The sequence below is a fragment of the Cynocephalus volans genome, chromosome 14 (genome assembly GCF_027409185.1).
Source record: "Cynocephalus volans isolate mCynVol1 chromosome 14, mCynVol1.pri, whole genome shotgun sequence".
In the NCBI taxonomy this organism is placed as follows: Eukaryota; Metazoa; Chordata; class Mammalia; order Dermoptera; family Cynocephalidae; genus Cynocephalus; species Cynocephalus volans.
This window is the reverse complement of record NC_084473.1, coordinates 36178231-36194787: the sequence shown is the minus strand read 5'-3', so window position 1 is coordinate 36194787 and position 16557 is coordinate 36178231. Positions and strand designations below refer to the sequence as shown.

The window sequence follows — 16557 nt, the reverse complement described above, 5'->3', positions numbered from 1 at the left end:
CCATGCCTCTGGGTATATTCCCAACAGTGGGATAGCTGGGTCATATTGTAGATCTATCTGCAATTGTTTGAGGAACCTCCATACCATTTTCCATAGAGGCTGCACCATTTTGCAGTCGCACCAACAATGTATGAGAGTTCCTTTTTCTCCGCAACCTCGCCAGCATTTATCGTTCATAGTCTTTTGGATTTTAGCCATCCTAACTGGGGTGAGATGGTATCTCAGTGTGGTTTTGATTTGCATTTCCTGGATGCTGAGTGATGTTGAGCATTTTTTCATATGTCTGTTGGCCATTTGTATATCTTCCTTAGAGAAATGCCTATTTAGCTCTTTTGCCCATTTTTTAACTGGGTTGCTTGTTTTTTCTTGTAAAGTTGTTTGAGTTCCTTATATATTCTGGATATTAATCCCTTGTCAGATGTATATTTTGCAAATATTTTCTCCCACTCTGTTGGTTGTCTTTTAACTCTGTTAATTGTTTCTTTTGCTGTGCAGAAGCTTTTTAGTTTGATATAATCCCATTTGTTTATTTTTCCTTTGGTTGCCCGTGCTTTTGGGGTTGTATTCATGAAGTCTGTGCCAGTCCTATTTCCTGAAGTGTTTCTGCTTTGTTTTCTTTAAGAAGTTTTATTGTTTCAGGGTGTATATTTAAATCCTTAATCCATTTTGAGTTGATTTTAGTATACGGTGAGAGGTATGGATCTAGTTTCATTCTCCTGCATATGGATATCCAGTTAAAGAGGCAGTCCCTTCCCCAGTGAATAGGCTTGGTGCCTTTGTCAAAGATCAGATGGAAGTAAGTGTGTGGGTTGATTTCTGGATTCTCTATTCTATTCCATTGGTCAGTGTGTCTGTTTTTATGCCAGTACCATACTGTTTTGGTTATTATAGCTTTGTAGTATAGCTTAAAGTCAGGTAGTGTTATGCCTCCAGCTTTATTCTTTTTGCTCAGCATTGCTTTGGCTATACGTGGTCTTTTATTGTTCCATATAAATGTCTGGATAGTTTTTTCCATTTCTGAGAAAAATGTCTTTGGAATTTTGATGGGGATTGCATTGAATTTGTATATCACTTTGGGTAGTATGGACATTTTCACTATGTTGATTCTTCCAATCCAAGAGCATGGGAGATCTTTCCATCTTCTTGTATCCTCTCTAATTTTTCTCAGCAGTGGTTTGTAGTTCTCATTATAGAGATTTTTCACCTCCTTGGTTAACTCAATTCCTAAGTATTTTATTTTTTTGGTGGCTATTGTAAATGGGCAGGCTTTCTTGATTTCTCGTTCTGCATGTTCACTATTGGAGAAAAGAAATGCTACTGATTTTTGTGTGTTGATTTTGTATCCTACTACTGTACTGAAATCATTTATCAATTCCAGCACTTTTTTTGTAGAGGTTTTTAGGCTGTTCGATATATAGGATCATATCATCTGCAAACCGGGACAGTGTGACTTCATCTTTTCCAATCTGGATGCCCTTTATTTCCTTCTCTTCTCTGATTGCTCTGGCTAGTACTTCCAACACTATGTTGAATAGGAGTGGTGAGAGTGGGCATCCTTGTCTAGTTCCTGTTCTTAAAGGAAAAGCTTTCAGCTTTTGCCCATTCAGGATGATATTGGCAGTGGGTTTGGCATATATGGTTTTAATTATGTTGAGATACTTTCCCTCTATACCTAACTTATAGAGGGTCTTTGTCATGAATGAGTGCTGAACTTTATCAAATGCTTTTCCAGCATCTATAGAGATGATCATATGGTCCTTGTGTTTGAGTTTATTAATATAGTGTATCACATTTATTGATTTGCGTATGTTGAACCAACCTTGCATCCCTGGGATGAATCCCACTTGATCGTGGTGAATAATTTTACGTATGTGTTGCTGTATTCTGTTTGCTAGTATTTTAGTGAGGATTTTTGCATCTATATTCATCAAGGATATCGGCCTGTAGTTTTCTTTTTTGGTTATATCTTTACCTGGTTTTGGTATCAGAATGATGTTTGCTTCATAGAATGAGTTTGGGAGATTTGCGTCCGTTTTGATCTTTTGGAATAGTTTGTAAAGAATCGGTGTCAATTCCTCTTTGAATGTTTGGTAAAATTCTGCTGTGAATCCATCTGGTCCTGGGCTTTTCTTTGTTGGGAGCCTTCTGATAACAGCTTCAATCTCCTTTATTGTTATTGGTCTGTTCAAATTTTCTACGTCTTCATGGTTCAGTTTTGGGAGCTTGTGTGTGTCCAGAAATTTATCCATTTCTTCCAGATTTTCAAATTTGTTGGCGTATAGTTGTTTATAGTAGTCTCGAATGATTCCTTGTATTTCAGATGAATCAGTTGTAATATCGCCTTTTTCATTTCTAATTTTTGTTATTTGAGTCTTCTCTCTTCTTTTTTTTGTTAGCCATGCTAATGGTTTGTCAATTTTATTTATCTTTTCAAAAAACCAAGTTTTTGATTCGTTGATCTTTTGAATTGTTTTTTGGTTTTCAATTTCATTCAGTTCTGCTCTGATCTTAATGATTTCTTTCCGTCTGCTAACTTTAGGTTTGGATTGTTCTTGTTTTTCTAGTTCTTTAAGGTGAAGTGTTAGGTTGTTCACTTGCCATCTTTCCATTCTTCTGAAGTGAGCGTTTAATGCAATAAATTTCCCCCTCAATACTGCTTTTGCAGTATCCCACAGGTTTTGGTATGATGTATCCTTGTTTTCATTAGTTTCAATAAATTTTTTGATTTCCTGCTTGATTTCTTCTTGGACCCATATGTCATTAAGTAGAATGCTGTTTAATTTCCATGTGTTTGTATAGTTTCCAGAGTTTCGTTTGTTATTAATTTCTAGTTTTAATCCATTGTGGTCTGAGAAGATACATGGGATAATTGCAATTTTTTTGAATTTATTGAGACTTGATTTGTGACCTAATATGTGATCTATCCTGGAGAATGATCCATGTGCTGATGAGAAGAATGAATATTCTGAGGTTGTTTGGTGGAATGTTCTGTAGATATCTGCGAATTCCAATTGGTCTAGAGTCTTGTTTAGATCTTGTGTTTCTCTACTGATTCTTTGCCTAGATGATCTGTCTAATATTGACAGTGGGGTGTTCAGGTCCCCTGCGATTATGGTATTAGTGTCTATTTCCTTCTTTAGGCCTAATAGAGTTTGTTTTATAAATCTGGCTGCTCCAACATTGGGTGCGTACATATTTATGATTGTTATGTCTTCTTGATGGATCAGTCCTTTTATCATTAAGTAGTGTCCCTCATTGTCTCTTTTTATGGTTTTTAGTTTAAAGTCTATTTTGTCAGATATAAGAATAGCTACTCCAGCTTGTTTTTCTTTTCTGTTTGCATGGTAAATCTTTTTCCATCCTTTCACTCTTAGTCTGTGTGAATCTTTATGGGTGAGGTGGGTCTCTTGTAGGCAGCATATAGTTGGGTCTTCCTTTTTCATCCAGTCAGCCAGTCTGTGTCTTTTGATTGGGGAATTTAAGCCTTTTACATTAAGAGTTGTTATTGAAAGGTGTTGATTTATTCCTAGCATTTTATTGGTTGTTTGGTTGTCTTAGGTATCTTTTGTTCCTTGCTTTCTGATTTACTGTTTGGTTTCTGTGTTTGTTGGTTCCTTAGGTTGTAGATAGCGTTTTTGTTTGCTTGTTTTCTCTTCATGAATGCCATTTTTATTATACTAGTGGGTATTGATTTTTCTTGGGTTTTTATGGCAGTGGTAGTTATTTTTGAGGAACCAAACCCAGTACTCCCTTGAGGATTTCTTGTAAGGGTGGTCGTGTGGTAGTGAACTCCCGCAGTTTTTGTTTGTCTGAGAAATATACTATTTGCCCTTCATTTCGGAAGGATAGCCTTGCAGGGTAGAGTATTCTTGGCTGGCAATCTTTGTCTTTTAGTATTTTGAAAATATCATCCCATTCCTTTCTAGCTTTTAGGGTTTGTGATGAAAAGTCTGATGTTAACCTGATTGGGGCTCCCTTATAGGTGATTTGACGCTTCTCTCTTGCAGCTTTTAAGATTCTCTCTTTGTCTCTGAGTTTTGCCAATTTGACTATAACATGTGTTGGAGAAGGCCTTTTTGGGTTGAATACATTTGGAGATCGTTGAGCTTCCTGGATCTGAAGATCTGTGATTTTTCCTATACCTGGGAAGTTTTCTGCCACTATTTTGTTGAATATGTTTTCAATGGAATCTCTATTTTCCTCCCCTTCTGGAATACCCATGACTCGGATATTTGAGCGCTTAAGGTTGTCTGATATCTCTCTCAGATTTTCTTCCATGTCCTTGATTCTTTTTTCTTTCTTTTTGTCTGCTTGTGTTATTTCAAGCAGCCCATCTTCAAGTTCAGAGGTTCTCTTCAACTTCGACAAGCCTGCTGGTTAAACTCTCCGTTGTGTTTTTTATTTCGCTGAATAACTTCTTCAGTTCGGCAAGTTCTGCTACATTTTTTTTCAGGACATTGATTTCCTTGTACATTTCCTCTTTCAGATCCTGTATACTTTTCCTCATTTCATTGTGATGTCTAGCTGAGTTTTCTTGTATCTCATTCAGTTTCCTTAGAATTATCACTCGAAATTCCTTGTCAGTTATTTCAAGGGCTTCTTGTTCTATAGGATCTAGTTTGAGATTTATTAACTTTTGGTGGTGTACTTTCTTGATTTTTTGTATTTCTGGTATCTTTTTTTTGGTGTTTATTCATTGTGGCCGGGGGTTTCACAGTCCACCGGTTTGAGACTAATGACTAACTAGGATGTTGCTGTGGTTGCCAATTTCGTATGGCTCCCTCCGTGACTGCTCAGTTGGCCTCTAGTGCCTTGTGTGTATGGTTGCCTCGGGTCTTGGGCTTCTCCGGGGAGCCACCTTTCTGGTCAGCTTGGACTCTGCTGGGCTGGTGGATCACGTACCACAGGGTGTGTGATCTCTGTTGAGCTTTCACTTCCTGTGCAGGACTTCTCCCTGTTCCGTGTGCTCTGGCCCAGGCTGTTAGATCGTGAAGTGGCAACCCCACAGGGTGTGTCGTTTCTGTCGAGTCTCCGCCTCCCTGGCTGCACATCTCCCCACTCTGTGCACACTGTGCTGGGCTGGGGCGTGTCTTCTGCAACCCTCGTCTATCAGCTGGGCCTTCAAGACCCTGCTCGGCACCGCCTCGCCCAGGAAGTCTACCAGGTTTCTGGTAGGCACAGACGACCCGTCGCTCTGGGTGCCTTTGTAGCACTGTGTAGATATTTCTCGGGACTTTATCCCCCTGGCATAGACCGAATCTAGCGCCTACCTGCAGCCAGCTCTCCAGGAGGTTCAAGCGGACCTGGGAACTCTCCTACCACACTGTTCCCAACCAGAAATTGGTTAGGCATTTTTCCGAACTGGTGGCCGCAGAGATGGTATCTGCCTCCCAGTAACAGGAAGTTTACCGGGGGCTGGAGTCCAGGGTGTGGTGGAGTGACAGTCGGCCCGCCCGTACTTCCTTGCCCTCCCGACACTGGCCGGGGATGTCCCACGCCACCAGCCCTGCCAGAGAACCGCGGAGGGAATGGGAGGGGAGGCTGGCCCGCAGGCTTCGCGCCGGGCCAAGCAAGTGGGAGGCTCAGTGACGGATGAGCCGGGCGGAGCTGCCAGCACCTGTGAAAATGGAGGCAGCCCCGGGGCGGTGAGTGAACCGGTGATGCAGGTGGTAGCCGGGTGGGCGTCAGCCCCCTGAACAGAGCTGGGCCAGGGGTCACTCACAGTGCTGTGCCAGGTCAGGTGCTCACTCTCTGCCTCTGGTTTGTCGCCTTTCCCGTTCTCAGCCGCTGCCGCCTCGGGCTGTTCAGTCGCGGCCTGGCTCGGGCGCTCCCAGGAATCTTCTTTAATGCCGGCCTGAAACCTCGAATCCTGAATAGGGCAGCTGGCCGCCTTCAGTGCGGCCCCGGCCTCCGGGATCCTGTCTGCATCCACAGCAGCCCTGGCGCCGTGTTCCCTGTTTCGAGACTCGCTTTTGCAGCTAAGAAACAGTTCTTTTCCTGCTCCACACTTCAAAGCTGTTGCCTGTAAATGAGGCAGCCTCTCCTGCCGGGGGCAAAGTGGCGGTCAGCCCCCACGACCGGCCAGCAGCTGCGGTCCTACCTTAAGAGATGGCAAGAGGAAGGTCCACAAGTTTCCCGGCTGCCTGAGGCCCAGTGGCCGCCTTTTCCACCTCAGCTACTTCACGCCAACCGCCGCAGCCACCGCCTTCTTGAAAACTGGAGATCATTAAATATACTTAGTATTAAGGTGTGGAGAGATATTTGAGAAACAGGCGATCAGTTGTAGGTGTATTTCAGCTTGACCTTGAAAGATCCATTTGGGGACTAGAGTAGGAAAACTGAACTGTGAATCATGAAAATTGACTGGAGGGCTGAAATCTGCTTCTCCAATAATTTTTTGGCATTGAAGAATGGAAATAAAATCACTGTTCTATACACAGGATTTAACTTAGTTTAAAATCTTAGGGTAATGCTCAGTTTAAAAAGACTTCCAATTGTAGTTAATCATCAAATGCTAATATTTACAGGTATTCTAGTGAAATTTACATACAGTTCTCTTTTAATCAGTTGCCTGTATCAGTGTTTGATGAAATACTTTATCTGTATTTAGTCTGAATTTGGTAGAGCAATCATCCTGGGGAGTAAAATGTAGGTAAGTCACATCATTGTTGTGCTCCATTATACCTTTGAAACATATTTGCCATACTTCCCTTTAAAAATCTGTAGACTAGAAATGATGACAAATATGTAAGCACATTCTGCCTGTTTATCTGAGGTGCCTATCATCATTACCCATGTTATAAAAGAAACCTGGCCACATGGTAACTATAGCCAACTAATGTAGGTGAAATTTCAAGTTAAAAACGTTTCCTGCTCAGTGTTTTTTAAAAAATAATTTCTAAAATAACAACTAATACTTTCTTTACAACAAGAACAAAAAACTGTTGGTTTTAACAAAATCAACAGTTTCCAAATTTGGTTATTATGATATTTTGGCATTTATTAATTTTGAGTTCTTTTTAATGAAATCTTTTACTTGGTAGAACTTCATAATTTTTATTGTAATTTTGTGCTAAATATACTTACTACTCTTGAGTTGCTGGAGGTATTTCCCCAAACTAATTGATTAGCAAATTTGCATATAAAATAGTTAAGGGCAGGTGTAAGCCTCCTGCGTAAAATGTTTAAATTTCATTTGTTTAAGAAATATTTGTTAAGCATCTGTTAGGCTAAGTATCAAGCACTATTCTAACAGGGAGACAGAATGATTGGGATCCTTTCTTTAGTCTCATACATTCTATGGAGGGGGAAAGATGCAGGGTAACACATGGTAACAGATAAAAAATAAAAGTGAGCCGAGATACCGTTCAAGCTTTATTAAAGAAAGAAATCTGCCGGGCTGTACTCAAAATGGAGGACAGCCTGGGGCTTCCCTAAAAATGGGGGAGAGCAGCAACAATGGGTTTGCGAGAGTTTATATTAGCTGTTGGGCGAGAAATGTATGGGGGGAGGGACCATTAGGTTGATGTAATGGGGTGGAGAACTGTGCAGATAGATGCGGAAGCCGGAAAGTTGTTTCTAAGTCGGGAGGCTTCTTGTAAAGGGAAGCGGGGAGGGGCTTGGTGCTGGAGTGGGAGACAAGGCCAGCAGCTATTTTGTACTGGTGCTTATTGTGTGCACAATGGTGCTGGTCATGTCCAAAATCCAACAAGAAACAGTTATTTTATATATTGGAAAGGACTATAAAAAAACCTGTTTTGTTAAAGTGATAGGGGAGGGGTCTCTGATTTAGATTAAAGGGTTAGGGAAGGCCACAGTGAAGAGATAACATTTGAACTGAGACCTGGATGATAGAGATATTAGCCACGTGAATTTCTAGGGACAGAGCATTCCAGACAGAAGGGATGGCACAGGACAAAGATTCTAAGGTGGGAAACAGGTTTAGCTTGTTCAAGGAACAGCAAGAAGGCCAGATTGCCATGTGTGTTATAAAATAAAACTAGAGGGTAGGTGGGGGGCCAGATCACATAGGGTTGTGGAGGCAGGCCATGGTAAGGAACTTAGGAGTTTTCTTTTCTTGTTTCTCTTTATTTTCTGGTTACAGTGGGAATCCAATTGAGGGTTTTAAACAGTGGATTCGCAATCTAAGAGGGGAAACATATAATAAATAAATACTTATAAATGACAGATTAAAATTAGGGGGTTATGGAAAGACTAAACTTGGTTTGGAGCCTCAGGGAAGATTCTCATTCCTGGAAAATGACATGTAAGCTGAGCCTTGAGGAATAAGTATGAATTGATTAGGGGAACAACAAGGGAAAGAATATTCCAGGCAGAGGAGTATTATGAATGAAGTCTGAGTCTAGAAAGAAAGAGCTTAGTTTGAAGAATGGCTAGCTTGGCTATCTGTAGTTTAAAGAGGGACAGTAGCACCAATGTGGCAAGAGAGATTGGCACTGAGTACAGGATCCTATAAGGCATGTGTAGGATTTTAATCATTAGTCTTTTGTAACAGTGATTTTAAGAGGGAGAGTAACTTGATCAAATTTGCATCTAACTCTATTGTTTAGTTGCTACTCTTTGGAGATTGGATTGGATTGGGGGAGGGGGCTTGGTAATTAATGAAGGGAGACCAGTTAGGTTCCACATTGTGAGATAAGATGGTATGTATAGTTAAAGATGCCTTGTGATGTATAGGTGAAGGCTGTGATAGTCTGCAGATCAAATAAGCTAGAATGTTTCTTTCTGTGAAAAGATTAAAAATCCATTAATGTGTAGGTACATAATCTTTGTTCTGTGAATAGTGGTTATGTGGATAAGATACTGTTGCACTGTTGACTTATAATGACCCCCTCCTCAGTGGAGTGACTTTCTCCTGTGAGAGGAAGGACAGTCATTTCATTGAACACAATGGATACTGTGTTTCCTTAGATTGGAAACTGACACTTAGTAGACAGGCTCAAGGGGAGGGTTTCTTAAAAATTTTGATGAGGGAGAGAATAAGGTCCCCAGCAGTAACTTGTTGCTAGATGGGATCAAGCAACTGGTAGAAAAGAAGGCCATTGGTACTTGTCCTCTGAATCCATTAGGTATTTTTTTTAAAAAAAACAGAACCCTAAACTTCAGAATTTGTCTCTGCTGTGTACATTTTCTGTAGTTATTTCTTCATCACTATTCAGAAATGTTTTTCTACAAAGGTTACCTTATTTTGGTGTTTTGTGGTGAATGAAGGAAGGTTTTATGTGGCTGTTTTGGGGAGCTATATAATCTTGAAGTGGTGGCTATGGTGTTTGGTAAGAAAGCCTAGTTGAAAATGAAACTCTAAGATATAACTGTATCTCACTGACCATTCTTCTCCACTAAAACATTAATCCTGAGCTTTGCTTTAATAAGGGAAGCTATACTACTAGGTTACTCTTATTAAATTAGGGACTCTAATTAGATTTATCATATCATTTTTTGGAAACTTCTTAGGACCCCTAGTTTTGTCCTTAAAGTCCAGAATGAAAAATAACACAACTTGTAGGTTTTGGTCTTTGTAATGTAGAGTAATTTTCCCGGTGATGCCTACAGAGAAAGTTGGAATCTGAAGTATCAGGTGAAGTTGAGTTTTCCTCTCTCCGAATCTAGTTTCTGTGTGCATAGAGTAGCAAAAGTTGTTTACAGAATAATGCAGTGTTGCACTCTGTTTGTCCTCACACGGATTTGTCACCTCTCTCCCCTGGGTGATGGAGTCGCAAAGGATCACTCAAAGCCCATCTCTTCTGAGCAGCGAGACACCCCAAAGGGGTTAACTTCCTGGAACCCTCAAGAGGGAGGCATTCCTCCTTGGGAAATTAACCACGAACCGGGGTTGTCTCCCTGTATTTATTCTCGAGACCACGAAGTTACAGAAAAGGAACATAAGTGGAGTTATGGTTAAGTATAGTTTAACAATAGAAGCTGGTAACATCAGTGAAATAACAAAGTGACATTTCATAATGCAGTTTGCAAAAGGTTAAGTTGATCCACCAACTTGTTCTTAGCAAATACTGTCTTTTCCTACAGCAGTTTCCTTAGTATTTTTTACATAACAATAAAGCAACTTTTTTTTAACATATCAATCATTAGGTTAACCTGCTCTCAAGGACGGCTGTCCTTGAGAGCCAGCAACTTTGCTGTGTTACAATTCTATATCCACAACAGAGACTTTATCCTGGGGAAAGTTTCCTGTCTTTTGCAAACTTAACATTTCTGTATGTAATTTTAAAAGGTTAGGTCAAACCTGAAATTACAGGGCTTTGGAAACTAGGCCCTGTGAAATACATTTGCTTTATAAATGTTAGTGTACTCCATAATGCAGTGCTCAAGAACAGCTGCTGCTCACATTTAGCTGTTAAGACTTAATTGAGATTAGAGGCATATTTACTGTTGTTCTTTATCTCTGTGTATATAGTGGGAAATCTTACTGGTATTCTTTGTCTTGTTAGAAAGTGAGAGATCCAAAGGTGTACTTAAACATAGCTTTTTGTAAGTATTTTCAAATGATCTGTAATGGGTGGGGGAGGGAATTATTTGAAAGTATGCTTTAGTTGTGGTCCTTAAGGAAAATTTGGTAATGCTGGGATTAAAGTAACCTGTTTCTTTCTTTTTTAAAATTCTAGATGAGAATTATGAAGATGATGACCTAGTAAACTCTGATGAGGTTATGAAGAAACCATGTCCAGTACAGATTGTTCTTGCTCATGAAGATGACCATAACTTTGAGCTTGATGAAGAAGCATTGGAGCAGATATTACTACAGGAGCATATACGAGATCTTAACATAGTAGTGGTATCTGTGGCAGGAGCTTTTCGTAAAGGGAAATCATTTCTACTGGACTTCATGCTTAGATATATGTATAACAAGGTGAATAGTGTCTTTTAAATTGAATCCAATTAAAAAATGAAAAACTACCAACCACCCCTGTTTGAAAAAAATAGACAAAACCCAATAAGGACTGTATCTTTAATTTTACAGAAATATAGTTCTTTATAGGACTGCTCTTTTAAGACAGTAATGTAAGTTTGAGCTCTTGATTCTTCTTCATCTCCATAATTATTTTTGCGTATAATACATATTGTTGTATATGATTGAGCATCTATGTTCCAGACATTGTAACTCTAACCCAAGATATCTGAGTATACTTTGAAAGTCTCTGAAGTACTATTTATATTCTTTCCCTTTTTGTTATTTCTTCACACTTCCCCCTTCTTGGCCAGATTTACAGTGAGTGAAGTAGGTGGATAGAGACCTTTGTAAAAGTACGCCTATATTCTTTTATTGACTATTACTATTTGAGATAAGTTCAGTTTCTCAGAGTGGCTTCCATAGCCTTCCATGATCTCTGAGCCTCATCTCTTGCCTCTGTGTGTAAGTATGCTAAAGTTTTTGCTATTCCTCGAGCATGTCATGTTATTTCTCAAACCTTGTTGTACTTCTTAGCTAATCTTTTCGTAGGAGGCCTTCCCTCACTTCTAAGACTATGTTATATCTTCTTCCTAACTCTCATGGAACAGGTTATATGTTTTATTAATATTACTTTAGTTACTTATTTTTTCTGGCTACTGTAATCTCTATCAGGAATGGTCCTTATCTTGGTTATTATATCTCCAGTGCCTAACGTGGCAATTGACCTTAGTGTAGGCACTTACTGTCTATTTTGATCCATGAATCTCCTTTTCTTTACACATTTTCACTCTTAGATGACACCAGACAATTGTTATTTTTCCTACCTCTCCCTGAGTTTGTCTTTCTCCCCTGAAAAAAGGAAAAAAAAAGTTTCACTTGAATCAGAATTTTTTTTAACAATTGGAAGTTGGGCTGAGGGAATGGGAATTTGATAGGGACAAAGAAGGAACTGGAAACTTTGGAGTAGAGCACTTAGGGGGAACAGCTTTACATGGGACTTCTGACATTCAGAAGCCACATGAAGACACCAGAAAAAACATTTTGACAGAATTATGTAATTGTCTAAATGCTGTCAGAGTGCTCACTTTCATGAGTTCTGTATAAATTTGTAACTTGGGTATGCATCTGCCTTGAGATAAGAAATAAGCGTTATTAATAAACATTCCTTAGTAAACATTCATAAGTAAACATTCCTAGTTGGTTTTCCAGGAAGCTTTTCAGTAGATCCTTTTTATGGGGATCTCTTCAGGCATTTTCAAGTATTCTTGAGTATCAAGAATGTAGATCCTATTAAAGAACAGTATTTTATGTGTTTAGGAAATTGAGGAAGATGTATTATTTTAATAAGTTTTTCCATTTGGACTTCATTGTTTCCCAGAGTTTTACATCTGAAATAGAGAAATGTAAAAATAATGGCATATTCTTTTAAAAAAAATCCGTGCATTTAAAGATGATAAAGAGTTTCTGTATTTTAAGGTCCTTTACCTTGTTAAGTTAGCTTGTGTGTATTGTATCTGTGTCTGAGCTGTTCACTGCAAATGTGTTTGATTCCAAGTAGGTCACAGAGAGTAGAATGCTGGAAAGGGAAGGACTCTTAGATCATTTCTCTAGGAATGACATATAAGTTTCACCTCAGGTGCCATTTCTGATTTCATCTCTGATCAATTGGTAGTGGCTCTTCAAAGGGGGAGTAGCAGTTCATATTTGTCATGTATTTGCATACACTGAAGGAGAACATTTGTTACTTGTAAAAGTAATTCTTGAAAAATTTCAAATGAAATCGTTGTAAAAATTTATGTGAGAAGTATTAAGTTCATTATGTCAGTATTTTTAAAAAATCACCATATTATTTCATGTGTAAAAGTAGTAAGTTATGTAAGAGGAGATTAAAATCTGTAATCAGACAGTTGGTGGTGATGGGAGGGAAGTTGACTTTCTCCTCCAAAATATATGTGTATATTTTCAAATATTCTGTTCTTCCCCCTTTTTAATTCTGATTTGGTTGTTCAGAGGTGTAGTTCAGGTAAATGTATTTTTTCCTTTTTTAAATTTATCTCATTTTTAAAAAGTATAATTTACATATAGAAAGGTGCACCAATCTTAAGTGTACAGCTTGATAAAATTTTATTTATGTATACACTCATTCCCCCCCCTTTGTGCTCCTTTCCAGTTAATATCTACCCCCCAAAAGTAACTGTTTTTCTGATTCTGTCACCTCAAGCTTGTTTTACCTTTTTTTAAACTTCATGTGAATGAAATCGTACCATAGATATTCTGTGTTGGGCTTATTTTGTTAGCATCATAACTTTGAGATGTACCCATGTTTTTGCATGTAGTGATAGTTCATTATTTTTGCTGCTTTAGTATTCTACTATATGATTATATCATATTTTATTTATCCATTTGCTTTAATCTTATAATTTTTAGTCAGCTGGTTTTTGTGAATCACACCCTTGACTCCAGTGTCAATAGGAATTGTTAGAAAGATGTTGATCAGATTGCCACAGCTGCCTACTGTGAAAGTAGTTTCAGTTCCAGGGTTAGTTTATGAAGGTCAGAATTTAATTTAGTAGAATTAAATTATATGATGGTACTTCAGAAGGTTCGTGGAAAAATGGAATTAGAAGATAATAAGAATATTCCCATGAACTTTCTGAAATACCCTTGCATAATATATGTAAAACTTAGCACAATGCTTGATTTTGACACTGAGTAATGGTGATAGCTGTTATTATTGAACCCTTCTAGATAAGGATTCTTAATTTTTTACAGAGTTGCTTCTACTTTTATATCATTCTCTTTTTTCTTTTTAAAACTTTATGATTAAGAATTTTAAACACATCAATCTCATTTCATCTATACTCCAACTCATTCCATACAATATGTATTATTTTGAAGTAAATCCCAGACATGTCATTTCTTTTGTAATATTTCTGTATGTGTCTTTTAAAGATAAGGACTTATTTTGGGCATTGTAATAATATTGTCATGCATAAAAACAATAATAATTTCTTAATGTTATGAAATGTCTTATCAGCGTTTCATTTTCCAAAGCCTCAAATGCTTTATTTTTGATAGAGTGTTTGAATCCAACCACATGAGTTCTACATTATGATTAGTTGTCTTTAAAGTTTTTGTTTTTTTTTAACACCTCTTTTTAGATTTCCCTCCATCTCTTTTTCTTGGCAATTTATTTGTTGAACAGACTGTTGGTCTTACAGTTTCCCAGTCTGGATTTGTAGATTGTGTCCCATTGGTGTAGTTTTACATGTTTCTTTGTTGTATGAATTTTCTGTAAATTATTCTGTAAATTAGTTGAATCTAGAGACTTGATCAGACTCAGGTTTGACTCTTTTTTCACAGGAGTACTTCATAGATGTATTCTTCTGTCAGTAGGCACATATTGTCCTTTAATATAACAGTTTTTGAATCTTTTCTGCATTTTAGGTACTGTGATTACTAAGCATTTAACAGATATTGTCTTACTCAGTATTCACAGTAATCCTATGCAGAAATGTTAGTATTTCGACTTGGTAGTTGAAGAAATGAGGCTCAAAGTAAGTGGCAAGGCTTAGATTCCAGACCAATACAATTTGATGCCAAAGCCTTTATTCCAAAAAACATTATATAAAAGTGGTTGGTTATTTCCCCATATATTTCCAGTGTGTAAAGTACAGGTATTTTAAAGGATATACCTACACTAAATTGTTCTTTTGTAAATGTTCACTTTTTACTGTTTACTTCAGAATTTGAAATAGAATAACAAGGACAAGTGCTGTGCAAACATGGAACCTTTTCTTGATGCCCACTGGTATCTAAGCTTAATGAATAAAGAGTCTTTGCTCTGTTTGATACAAAAGGGTTTTGACTCCATCTATAACATGTTTGCTAAAGGCATTTTGTCCTTTATACATAGTTTTTATTCTTTACTATTTAAAGAGGTGCCCCCAGAACTGCTGCCAGAGACCAGGAGTAAAAACTATCTTTAAGGATCACATGTGCTACTACATATAACTTGCCAAAAGCACAAATATCTCAGAATCAGCCCTGTGGGATGTTGAACTTGATTTTACCTTTCTCGCCAAGGCTAGTAATGTCTGAGATGTAATACCCGTGGGAAATGTGTGAATACATGAAGAAAAACTTGGTTTGTTTATGTTCTTTTTCAATGAAGAAATGTATTTGGAGGAAGAACAGCATTTTAAAATGTTTCTTCCTAGAGTCATTTTATTATTTGTTCTTTATTGTGGTGTAACTTACATACAATAAACTGCGTAAACCTTAGTATAGCCAGTGAATTTTTATGTATGTATACATTTGTAACCACTGCCTCTCAGGTAAAGACAAAGAACACTTCCTGCATTCTAGAAAGCTCTCTTTCCCTCTCCCAGTTATTGTTATCTCCAGCTCTCAAGGGCCAGCACTGTTCTGACTTGTATCACCATAGATTAGTTTTGCCTACTTTGGAACTTCACATAAATGTAATCATAAAGTGTGTACTCTTGTGTCTGGTTTCTTTACTCAACATTAAGCCTAAGAGATTTATCTATGTTGTTACATATCAAAAATTTGTTACTTTTTTATTTCATTTGATGAATATATCACAATATATTTACTCCTTCTGCTATTGATGACATGAGTTATTTCTAGTTTTTGTCTATTGTGAATAAAGCTGCTGTGAACATTCTTATGCAAGACTTGGTGATGTAAGCACTTAGTTCTGTTGAGTTTATATCCAGGAGTAGAAATACTAAGTCATAGGATAAAATGCCTATTTAATGTTTGTAGGAACTGCCAAAATTTTTTTCAAAGTGGTTTCACCACTTTGTACTTCCACCAGTAATATAAGAGATTTGTAGTTGCTGTGTATCTTGTAAACATTGTCAGTCTTTTCAATTTTAGCCATTTTGATAGGTGTGCATTTTGTTAATGTCAAATCATTATACTCAGTACAGGTTCATTTGCTCATAAGATTTCCAGATTTAATGTAGAAGTTTGGCTTTTTTGTCTAATTATTTAGCTGAATTTACTTTTGAATATTTCATTCACTACAAGTGAAATATTGTATGTAGCTCTTATGCAACAAGCTGCAGAATTTTTAATTTTATATTACTATTTTTGCTATTGTAAGAAGTTTGCAAAATTTGATCAGAATTTTAAGAATCAATAAAGAAAATAAAAATTGTCAGCTTATTTTTTTCTCCTGAATATAAGCTTAAGAGGACTGGGTACAAAGGTTATATGGACCGTGAGCTACTTTTTTTCTATTAGCACATTGAGGTCCCCCCTGCCCCGGGATTTTGATTTTGGAATTGAAAATAATTTTCTGTTTTTCCATATGTAAGTTTTAAATTAGTGTGTGTAATTCAATTAGAAAAGCTATGTCAAATGTTGTCAAAGCTAGAAGAATCAGAAACAGATGAGATGGAAGAGGCTACAGTATATAGTTTGAAGTCCTTATTGCAGTGTTTTGGCAGGGACTTTCTTGGTTGCATTCCTGAATTTACTGCTTGAAAATGTTGTCATTTGTAGCCTTTGAAATACCTTTCCAGCTGTAAGCCCCAAATGTACGTGGTACTGCCTCTTTTGTGATATCAAAATTATGCTATCTGTGTCATTACATATTT

The 16557-nt window shown here is 37.6% G+C and overlaps 1 protein-coding gene across 2 annotated transcripts in view; it reads left to right on the top strand.

Annotated features, from left to right (window-relative positions):
- Positions 1–16557, top strand: part of ATL2 (atlastin GTPase 2) — a 62255-nt gene that overhangs the window by 22628 nt on the left and 23070 nt on the right. For both annotated transcript variants that reach the window (XM_063078291.1, XM_063078292.1), the window contains exon 2: positions 10644–10888. In XM_063078291.1, coding sequence (XP_062934361.1) covers positions 10644–10888 — 245 coding nt within the window. The remainder of the gene's footprint in view (positions 1–10643; positions 10889–16557) is intronic.